Source organism: Coregonus lavaretus (assembly GCF_964263955.1).
Source record: "Coregonus lavaretus genome assembly, chromosome: 38".
Lineage (NCBI taxonomy): Eukaryota > Metazoa > Chordata > Actinopteri > Salmoniformes > Salmonidae > Coregonus > Coregonus lavaretus.
Window position 1 is genome coordinate 32,110,518 of NC_140025.1, and position 12,271 is coordinate 32,122,788.

The 12,271-nt window shown below is 42.1% G+C and overlaps 1 protein-coding gene across 1 annotated transcript in view; it reads left to right on the forward strand.

Moving 5' to 3' along the window:
• Positions 1 to 9,052: 9,052 nt before the first annotated feature.
• The window catches only part of LOC311112143 (uncharacterized protein), a 31,750-nt gene continuing 28,531 nt past the window's right edge, over positions 9,053 to 12,271 (forward strand). Inside the window, exons 1-2 of the mRNA XM_084155118.1 lie at positions 9,053 to 9,139; positions 9,405 to 11,027. Coding sequence (XP_084011244.1) covers positions 9,407 to 11,027 — 1,621 coding nt within the window. The 5' untranslated portion in view covers positions 9,053 to 9,139; positions 9,405 to 9,406. The remainder of the gene's footprint in view (positions 9,140 to 9,404; positions 11,028 to 12,271) is intronic.

Consider the following 12,271-nt stretch of genomic DNA (forward strand, 5'->3'; position numbering starts at 1 on the left):
GCAAAGGAGGGATTCCTGGCAACAGGGAGCATGAATGATATTGGTCTAAGCTCAAAGTGGACTTTAATTTGCATCCAGATTCGGACTGTGCTATGATTAATAGGATTGTTATGGTAAAGTGACATCTCCAGATTAACAGGTGACAAAATCACGGCACCAATAGAGAAGGGGTGACACTCCTCCCGCTCCATGCTAAGCCAGCTGGGTGGCGGGGTTGCGTCATCCAGCAAAAACGTAACAGCGCGGAGGTTAGCGGCCCAATAGTAAAATATAAAATTTGGGAGAGACAATCCTCCTTCCATCTTGGATTTACATAGGTGTTTTTTACCTATCCTGTGTGTTTTATAATCCCAGATGAAAGGATTGATAATAGAGTCCAGTTGTTTATGAAATGATTTAGGTATGAATACTGGGATGTTCTGGTATAGGTAGAGCAGTTGTGGGAGGAAGACCATTTTAATGGCATTAATTCTTCCGAGCAGAGAAATTGGGAGAGTTCTCCAAAACTGTATGTTTGCCTTGAGATTTTGCATCAGAGAAGGGAAATTCTCTTTAAATAGTGAGGAGTATTGTTTGGTAACTACAATTCCAAGGTAGATACATTTTTCTGAAGATAACTTAACTGGAAGATGTTCTAGCCAGGAGGTGTTTTGCAACCGTATGGGCATTAATTCACTCTTGTTCCAATTTATTCTGTATCCCGAGAAGGTACCAAACAAATTAATCACCTCAAGAATAGCTGGAATACTAGCTTGGGGTTCTGTTACATAGAGGAGAATATCATCTGCATATAGGGAAATCTTATTTAGAGTATCTTTAGTATTATAGCCGTGTATTGCTGAATTAGATCTGATCGCTTGAGCGAGAGGTTCAATAATTAGGGCGAAGAGCATAGGCGACAGCACACAACCCTGCCTTGTCCCTCTGTGAAGGTTAAATCGGGGTGACATTGATTGGTTAGTGAGTATTCTCGCACAGGGGTTCCTATATAAAAGCTGGATCCAATTTATGAACCCATCTCCAATATTAAATTTCTGTAGGACCTTGAATAGATAGGGCCACTCAACTTGGTCAAAGGCCTTTTCGGCGTCAAGAGATATAACGGCAAGGTCCACGTTAGGTAACCTCTGAGAATACATAATGTTGAAGAGGCGCCTGAGATTGAAGAATGAGTTTCTATTAGGGATAAAGCCGGTCTGGTCCGAATGGACCAATTTGCCAATTAAAGTGCTAAGCCTGTTAGCCAGAGTTTTTGCTAAAATCTTTTGGTCTGTATTAAGGAGGGATATTGGTCTGTATGACCCTACCTCTTCCGGATCTTTACCCTTCTTATGTATAACTGTAATAAACGCCTCATCCAAAGTAGATGGGAGAGCTCCATCCTCATTGGCCCGAACCAACATTTTGTGCAGGTAGGGAGATAGCATGTTGCTGAATGTTTTATAGAATTCACCAGGATATCCATCTGGGCCCGGGGTCTTACCACTCTTTAGAGATTTAATTGTTCCTCTAATTTCTTCAAGAGATATTTCCTTATTCAGGAAGTTAGAGTCTTCCTGGTTCAGGGCAGGAAGATTACAGTCCTCCAAAAAGTTTTGCATAATTAAGGGGTTAGGATCCGCTTTAGATGTATATAGAGTCTCATAAAACTGACGGAATCTGTCATTGATGTCTTTGGGGGAGGAGAGTAATTCCCCAGATGCAGATTTAACTTTGTGAATCATTCGGTCACTCACGTTTTTTCGAAGTTGTCTGGCGAGTAATTTGTGTGGTTTGTCACCAAACTCAAAATATTTTTGCTTGGCATAGAGAAAAGATTTGGCAATTTTAGCCGAGAGGATCTGATTGTATTTAAATTTTAAAGACATAATTTGTTTATGTTTCTCCATAGATGGATGTCTAGCATTCTCCCTATCCAGTAAGTGAATTTGTCCCTCCAGTTCTACCAATTTTTTTCTGTTTTGCCTACTCCTGGCAGTCTGAAAGGAGATGATACAGCCTCTCAAATAAGCCTTCAGCGTTTCCCACAATAATGCTGGGGAAGTCTCTGTGTTGTCGTTGGTATCAAAGAAAAATGTAATTTGGTCTTTAAGATGTTCACAGAATGATGGTTCTGTGAGGAGCTGAGGATTCAACCTCCAGACCCTCTTGTTTGGTACGATGTCACCCAATCTCAGGGAGAAGGTGAGTGGACTGTGGTCAGAGATTATAATATCATGATATCTCACATTACAGGTATAGGGGAGTAATTTAGCATCAACCAAAAAGTAGTCAATTCGAGTATATACATTGTGGACATGAGAGTAAAAGGAGTATTCCCTACCCGTAGGATTAGAGATCCTCCATATATCAAATAAGTTAGAATTTTTTATGTAGGTATTCAAGAATTCGCTTGAATGGGAGGTAGGGGTTCGCCGGGTAGAGGATCTATCCAAATATTGGTCTAGTACACAGTTAAGGTCCCCTCCAATGACCAGGTTAGTATGGGAGATATCTGGAATCAGGGCAAGGACTCTTTTGAAAAAAGAGGCGTTATCAATGTTTGGCCCATAGATATTTAGTAGAGTTACAGAAGTAGAATGGATCTCTCCTATTACGATCACATAACGACCCTCTTTATCCACAATAGTGGTTTTATGTAGAAAGGGAATTCCTTTCCGTACCAGAATCGCTGTGCCTCTCGTTTTGGCAGAGAAGTTAGAGTGATACACTTGTCCCACCCACTTACATTTAAGTCTGTTATGAGATTTGTTTTTCAGATGGGTTTCTTGCAAAAATATAATATCAGACGAAAGTGCTTTCAAGTGGGCTAGGACCCTGCCTCTCTTAATTGGTTCGTTTAAACCCTTGACATTCCAGGAAGTGAATGTAAGTCCCGCCCTCCTCTCATTTGTAGTTCCTATGGTGGCCTGCATAACTTGTAACTCACTAAAAAGGTAAGAAAGCGCACCCAAACATCACGATCAGCATATGTAGCACCTACACCCGAGCAGTATCCAACCCACCCCTCCCCCCCCGCAAGCACCTTTACTCTCCACCCTGTTCCCCTACTTTCCCCAACCTTTACCCCCCCCATCAACCCACATTTAACAGGCATACACACATAGGACAAAAAAAAATATGAAAATAAAAATAACAAACACATTGTCTGGCCGATGCCAAAAAAGCACGGCGCGACCTCGAACAAGAGGTAAAACACAAATAAAATCCCAACTATGCGCTCACCTCTCACTATCCTAGAACTTCTACTAACATATGAACTGAGGAGGCTCCCGCACTTAAAGTGTTCAATTAGCATCTAATAAACCTAAACAGAATAAGTTGCAACTTAAACATATTGCGCACTTAAGGTTCATCTTGGGTCAATCCCTGAGATAAGCAAGATGTAACATCACAAGATTCTATTGCTAAGCAATACCGGTCTAAACATAAACCATCAGTAACCGACATAGACAGCAGTACAGTTACATATTGTGGGTTAGGAGAAGGGAACAAGGATTTTGATAAATTGAACGTACCCCCCAATCAAAAAAATAACAAAGTAAATAAAAATGTAAAAAAATTAAAAATACATATGTGCACACATACACATATACACATCCACACACACACATACATACATACATACATACATACAGTGGGGAAAAAAAGTATTTAGTCAGCCACCAATTGTGCAAGTTCTCCCACTTAAAAAGATGAGAGAGGCCTGTAATTTTCATCATAGGTACACGTCAACTATGACAGACAAAATGAGGAAAAAAAATCCAGAAAATCACATTTGATTTTTAATGAATTTATTTGCAAATTATGGTGGAAAATAAGTATTTGGTCACCTACAAACAAGCAAGATTTCTGGCTCTCACAGACCTGTAACTTCTTCTTTAAGAGGCTCCTCTGTCCTCCACTCTTTACCTGTATTAATGGCACCTGTTTGAACTTGTTATCAGTATAAAAGACACCTGTCCACAACCTCAAACAGTCACACTCCAAACTCCACTATGGCCAAGACCAAAGAGCTGTCAAAGGACACCAGAAACAAAATTGTAGACCTGCACCAGGCTGGGAAGACTGAATCTGCAATAGGTAAGCAGCTTGGTTTGAAGAAATCAACTGTGGGAGCAATTATTAGGAAATGGAAGACATACAAGACCACTGATAATCTCCCTCGATCTGGGGCTCCACGCAAGATCTCACCCTGTGGGGTCAAAATGATCACAAGAACGGTGAGCAAAAATCCCAGAACCACACGGGGGGACCTAGTGAATGACCTGCAGAGAGCTGGGACCAAAGTAACAAAGCCTACCATCAGTAACACACTACGCTGCCAGGGACTCAAATCCTGCAGTACAGACGTGTCCCCCTGCTTAAGCCAGTACATGTCCAGGCCCGTCTGAAGATTGCTAGAGTGCATTTGGATGATCCAGAAGAGGATTGGGAGAATGTCAGATGAAACCAAAATAATAACTTTTTGGTAAAAACTCAACTCGTCGTGTTTGGAGGACAAAGAATGCTGAGTTGCATCCAAAGAACACCATACCTACTGTGAAGCATGGGGGTGGAAACATCATGCTTTGGGGCTGTTTTTCTGCAAAGGGACCAGGACGACTGATCCGTGTAAAGGAAAGAATGAATGGGGCCATGTATCATGAGATTTTGAGTGAAAACCTCCTTCCATCAGCAAGGGCATTGAAGATGAAACGTGGCTGGGTCTTTCAGCATGACAATGATCCCAAACACACCGCCCGGGCAACGAAGGAGTGGCTTCGTAAGAAGCATTTCAAGGTCCTGGAGTGGCCTAGCCAGTCTCCAGATCTCAACCCCATAGAAAATCTTTGGCGGGAGTTGAAAGTCCGTATTGCCCAGCGACAGCCCCAAAACATCACTGCTCTAGAGGAGATCTGCATGGAGGAATGGGCCAAAATACCAGCAACAGTGTGTGAAAACCTTGTGAAGACTTACAGAAAACGTTTGACCTGTGTCATTGCCAACAAAGGGTATATAACAAAGTATTAAGAAACGTTTGTTATTGACCAAATACTTATTTTCCACCATAATTTGCAAATAAAATCATTAAAAATCCTACAATGTGATTTTCTGGATTTTTTTCCCTCATTTTCTCTGTCATAGTTGACGTGTACCTATGATGAAAATTACAGGCCTCTCTCATATTTTTAAGTGGGAGAATTTGCACAATTGGTGGCTGACTAAATACTTTTTTTCCCCACTGTACATACATACATACATACATACATACATACATACATGTGCATACCTACATACATACACACACACACATACGTATATATATACGCACACACACACACATATACACACGTATACACGCACACATACATACACACACCCCAAAAAAATATACATATAAAATAAATATTCTTAAATATATACAGATACGTACACACGCATACACACATACATCCATACACACACATCTACATACACAAACATGCATACCCCAGAATAATAATCTATACAAATTTAAAATATACACATACATAATACTAAAATGCTAAAGAGAAAATAATAATAAAGTACAAATAATTATTATTATATGTACGCACAGGAATAATGTAAGAATTGAAAAATAAATAACGAAACAAAACAAAAATAGGGGAATATAAGTATATCCATCCGAAAGTGTCAATGATCCGACCTGGAAGGCGTCCCAAACAGGCATCGCTCTAAACCCAGTCGGAATGAAAGTGAAATTAACGTTAAGTGAGAGCTCTGACCACCCTCCATTGGTCAGCTCATCGTATTACATGTTCGGTAGCCCTTGCTGAGACCGTTGAATACGGTTTCACCCGTTATGGTATGGTATGGATTCGAGTCCGTGAGCAGACCTTAACACACAATGACAAGGCATTCTAACCTGTACGGGGGATTGGTGTATATTCCCGGACAAACTTCTCTGCGTCCAGAACCGAGGAGAGCCAGATCTTCTCCCCGGAAGGCGGGGTAATTCTTAGTCTTGCAGGGAAGAGCAAGGCTGGGCGAAGATGGAGTTTGTAGAGTTTGGTCATGACATCTCTGTAGCCAGCGCGGTGCTTTGCCACATCGGGCGCATAGTCCTCATAGACACGAAAGGGGTGCCCTTTATGTAACAGGTTGCCCCTCATTCGAGCCTCGCGCAGGATAAGATCCTTGGTCTTGAAACTGTGACAACAGATGATTACTGGGCGAGGACGCTGGCCCGGTCCAGGCACTGGGACAAGGGTGCGATGTGCACGGTCCAGTAGGGGATCCGACGCCAAAACATCCGGTCCCATTGCATCCTTCAGTAGCTTGGCGAAGAAGTCGGTTGCGCGAGAGCCCGCCTCCACCCCTTCTGCCAGACCCACCACGCGAAGGTTATGACGCCTGGATCTGCCCTCCAGGTCGATCACTTTCACAGAAAGCTTCTGCACATTATCCTGCAATGACGTGCATAGTTTCTCTAACTCGTCGATCCTACCAGCGTTGAATTCTGAAGCTTTCTCAAGGTCCACAATACTCTGGCCCTGCGAAGCGACCGTTCGAATGGTGCTCTCGATTTTAGTGTCCAGTTCAGCAATAGTAGCCTTAAGATCCTCCGCTATAGCAACACGTAGTTCTCCCAAAGCCCGGGTAAGTTCTGTAAGTGTCACGTTGTTACCTGTGCCTTCCGCCATGTTTGTCTCGTTGTTTGGTGGGGAGTAGGCCTCTGATGTGGATTTATTGTCCTTTGGTCGCTTATTACTAGGCATTTTCACATAGAAAGTTACAATATTGTATTAGAAAGAAAAGTTTGTTGTAACAAGTGCAATAAAGTAAGTTAGGTTAGATTATTTCGCAAAAAAGTTGCGGGAGCCTCTCACACACAGCCGTTCACTCCAACATGCTAGCTCCGCCCCACGCCTAGGGAGAATTCCAATAAGATGAATGGGAAAAAAGGTGCGCTGAGTGATCTCTATCTTATTGTAGCAGAAGAGTCAACCTACAGTCTGCCCATTACTTTACAGACAGCAGAACTAACCATTAGCATGGCGTGCCTCAGACTTGTTTACATGCATACCAGACATCGTCGCCAATGTAATGTTGAAAGAACGAGACTTGTTCATTATAAACGGCTTAGGTTTTTCCACCTCAAACATCGTCACATTTGTGAGATAATGTTAGCATCACAAACCCAACCCGTCATCAAAGATACTCTAGATAGGAGGCAGTGCATAATTCGATTTGGGATTCTTGCTGAATCACGCAGTTGCTAAGCCAATAGTCACTTCAATCAACACAAATGAAATTAAAAAGTAATACAAGTTATGTTGCTTTAATTATTAATATAATTTAGGTCTAATGCTGACGATTTGTCTCTCTCTTAACCTCTTATTCTCTCTCAAAGAGAAGCTAATGAAATGGCACATCCTTAGCCTTTGAGATGGTTGTGGATGTAGCTGAATGTGATGGAGGACCTACTTTCCCTTTGAGCTGGTTGTGGATCAAGGTAAGGATGGCCACAATACCCAGGTGGAAGTGGGCCAGTCATAGTATAGAGGAAAGGATAGCGGTCAGGGTCAGCTGGGATTTATTCCTGATATCCACCACAAGGTCGAGGAAAATGGAGTTAGGAAATAGTCAAACTGATACAGGACAGACCTGGATTCAAATAGTATTTGTTTTCTTTCAGATACTTTGAGCATTTGACTGAGCCTGTATATGGAGTGCCAGACATAGACATTTAATAATTATATTTCTATGGTGCCAGATTGATGATGTGGTTACAATGCACCAGGGAAGCTCAATCAAGTGCAGCTAACGTATTTGACAGAATAATAAATATACTTTGAACCCTGGTCTGATACAGGGACATTTCCAAATCACCACATCACCATCACAAACATTTCATTTCGTTCAATATATTATTTTATTGTTGGGTATATATACATTATTGTTTTTATATTTGGGTATGTTGTTTTATTGTTTGTCTCTCTTAGTGGATATCTTAATGACATACAGACACAAACCCATGTCCAAGATTGAACTGATCCTCTCTTGCCCCACAGCTCTCACAAAGACAAGTGGATATTGACTGTTTGTCATTTTATTTTATTAATCTGCATAAAATGTTTAGTAATGACTTAACGTTTCCACAATTTAGATATTGTCAGTTATGATCATGCATTGCCTCTGATATTTGACAACTTCACTATTTGTCTTACAGAAAGTAATATAAAACTTTCTTATCAGAGTAAATGGCTATTTCATGTTTGAGCCACCGTAGTAACATGATCCTTTTAACAGGCGAGGGAGAACACCTTGCACAAATTTAGAAAAAAAAAGAATCACAAACTTTCCAAAAATGTCCATGCAAGAAGACTTTAAACAAGCTCTAGACTGAGATGGAGTTTTTTCAGACAGAAAGGTACCTGTTAATCATCTGTTATGCTAGTCAGTTGTATTTGTCTTACAGTTAGTGAGTGCATAATTTTTTTTTTTCATACTGGTCCCCTGTGGAAATCAAACCCACAACCCTGGCGTTGTAAGCGCCATGCTCTACCAACTGAGCTACACGGGACTCGTCACCACACGCCTACAAAACCCCCCAATAAAATTCCTAGAAACTGGCCATGAGTAGATATGATGGTGAAAGCTACATATACGTACACATAACATACTGTTAGTTAGCTGTCTGTGAGTGCTGTTAATGTAGAGACTAATGACTACTTGGAAGCTCCATTTGAGGAGATTTGTGCGTATGATGTCCTTTGTAAATGAGTTGTAACATGGAATGTTCCATTCAAGGATGCAAAGTTGTTCTTCACAACGTGTTTTGATTGGTTGCGTAGCAATGACAAGTTGCTTTTCGGAAATGCTGACTCACGTTACTATGAAACAAAGAATGAATAGAGATCAGCCATGTGAAGGGTTAATTATGTTCCAGAGCACATAGCAACACTGGATGGGGAGGAGCATGTCAACATCACTTTAAGTGAAACTGAAGTGTTTAGACGTACTGTGTGTTGCGGACACAAGTAAACTGTCTCAAACTCTTCTGAAAAATCTGTTACGACAGCTACGCAGTCTCTGTTTTAAAAAGAATACTACAGTATATAGTACCAAAAAATCGGAGAAAGCACCCACACTCTTTCACACACAGATACAGGTGAGTAGAGATTAACAAGGGCAGGTGAAGATAAATTCTACTGTGTGAATTCTTGCATTCTCCTGTTTTCTTTATCAACTACAGTACCTACTGTATGTTTAACTTTATTTTGTACATTGACTAATTTATACTGTATGTTGTATGGTTAAACAACTTTAATCAAGATTGGTTAGTGTCTCTAAATGCCGTGTTGACAATGGAACTGAAACTATCGGGAGCTGACTCATTCCAGGAAATAATTTATAGTTCCACCTTCTCTGTCTAGATATGGCTTCCTCCAGCAGTCTCCAGTCTGAAGAGCAGTTCCTGTGCTCTATCTGTCTGGATGTGTTCACTGAGCCAGTCACCACTTCATGTGGACACAACTTCTGCATGGCCTGTATCACAAAGTACTGGAATAGCAAGGACCTGTGTCAATGTCCACTGTGTCAGCAGAAATTCTCCAGACAACCTAAGCTTCATGTCAATACAACGTTCAGAGAGGTTGTAGAGAATTTTAAAAAGATGAGAGACAGAGGTAGAGATGGGTCCCCTCCTAAACCTAAAATAGTGCCCTGTGATGTCTGTACTGGGACGAAGCGCAAGGCCCTAAAGTCCTGCCTGGTGTGTCAGACCTCTTACTGTGAGACTCACCTGGAGCCTCATCAGATAGCCCCACCCTTAAAGAGACACAAACTGATCGACCCTGTGGTGAACCTAGAAGACAGGATGTGTAAGAAGCATGACAGACTCCTGGAGATGTTCTGTAGGACTGACCAGACGTGTGTGTGTCAGTTCTGCATTGAGGCAGACCACAAGACTCATGACACTGTCCCTATAGAGGAAGAGTGTGGAGAGAGGAAGGCTCAACTGGGGAAAACTGAGGCAGAAGTGCAGCAGATTATCCAGGAGCGACTGAAGAAGGTTAAAAGGACCAAACTCTCAGTAGATCTTAGAAAGAAAGAAGCAGAGAGAGAGAAAGCAGAGTGTGTGCAGGTCTTCACTGCTCTGGTGCGCTCCATTAAGAAAAGCCAGGGTGAGCTTGTTAAGGCAATTGAGGAGAAGCAGAAAGCAGTAGAGAGGCAGGCTGAAGGGCTCATTAAAGAGCTGGAGCAGGAAATCACTGAGCTAAAGAGGAGAAGGACTGAGCTGAAGCAGCTCTCAAACAGTGAGGACCATCTCCAACTTCTCCAGAGATTCCTCTCCCTAGTGTGCAACCCTCCACCCACCAAGGACTGGTCTGAGATCAGTGTTCACAGTGATCTGTTTGTGGGGACTCTGAGGAGAGCTGTGTCTCAGCTGGAGGAGACACTGAATAAAGAGATGGAGAAGCTGCCTGATGTCAAACTGAAGAGGATTCAGCAGTATGCAGTGGATGTGACTCTGGATCCTGATACAGCACATCGCTGGCTCATCCTGTCTGAAGATGGGAAACAAGTAAGATATGGAGACACACCACAGAATTTTCCTGACAATACAAAAAGGTTTGACTGTTTTGGCATTGTCCTAGGAAAGAATGGCTTCTCCTCAGGGAGATTTTACTATGAAGTGACGGTTAAGGGGAAGACTAGGTGGACTTTAGGAGTGGCCAGAGAGTCCATAGACAGGAAGGGTAATATCACATTGAGCCCTGAGCATGGACTCTGGACTTTGTACCTAAGGGACATGAATGTGTACCAAGCCTCTACCTCCCACGCTATCCTCCTCTCCCTGAGAGAGAAGCCCCAGAAGGTGGGGGTGTTTGTGGACTATGAGGAGGGTCAGGTCTCCTTTTATGATGTGGAGGCCAGGTCTCATATCTACTCTTTCACTGGATGCACCTTTACAGAGAAGCTCTTTCCATTATTAGCCCCCTCTGATAATAATGATGGTCAAAATTCAGCCCCTCTCATCATCTCTCCTGTCAATCACACACACTGATTAAACAAATCAGTTACTTTTCCAAATCATTACATGTATCGATATATTTCCAAATTAGCATACAGTTGAAGTCGTTAGTTTACATACACCTTAGCCAAATACATTTAAACTCAGTTTTTCACAATTCCTGACATTTAATCCTAGTAAAAATTCCCTGTCTTAGGTCAGTTAGGATCACCAAATGAAAATGTAAACTGTTCTGTACATCTAAACATGGATAATAAATGCTTGTATTTACTGAAAATGAAGACTACGGGATCAAATAAAATAAAAGTAGTCCTTAAAGTTATGTTGTTTTGATTATTCATATAATATACCCATCATTATTTTACAGAGGGAAAACTATCCTTTAAAGTGATATTCCTTTTCTCTGTTTTTTCTCTTATTCCCTCTCTAAGTTGATCTGATGATGAAAGCCAAACTCAGCCTTTGAACTTGTTTTGGATGTAGGTGAACGTGACAAAGCACTTTAAAGAGCGAATCCACAGAAGCTGCCCGCTTCTGTTTTGGTAAACAGCTGAGGGATGGGCCTGGATCATTTTAACCACTCTCAGATTAATAGACAGAGCTATGGATGCAAGGACTGAGCATCCATGATATCAAAATTATAGTTTTAACTATGTTTTGAGCGCTAATAGTCCGGGTAGCATGATTAGCTGTTCAGGAGTCTTATGGCTTGGGGGTAGAAGCTGTTGAGAAGCCTTTTGGACCTAGACTTGGCGCTCCGTTACCACTTGCCGTGCGGTAGCAGAGAGAACAGTCTATGACTAGGGTGTCTGGAGTCTTTGACAATTTTGAGGGCCTTCCTCTGACACTGCCTGGTATAGAGATACTGGATGGCAGGAAGCTTGGCCCCAGTGATGGACTGGGCTGTACGCACCACCCTCTGTAGTGCCTTGAGGTCAGAAGCTGAGCAGTTGCCATACCAGGCGGTGATGCAACCAGTCAGGATGCCCTCGATGGTGCAGCTGTATAACTTTTTGAGGATCTGAGGACCCATGCCAAATGTTTTCAGTCTCCTGAGGGGGAATAGGCTTTGTCGTGCCCTCTTCACGACTGTCTTGGTGTGTTTGGACCATGATAGTTCGTTGGTGATGTTGACACCAAGGAACTTTAAGCTCTCAACCTGTTCCACTACAGCCCCGTCGATGAGAATGGGGGTGTGCACAGTCCTCTTTTTGTCCTGTAGTCCACAATCATCTCCTTTGTCTTGATCACGTTGAGGGAGAGGTT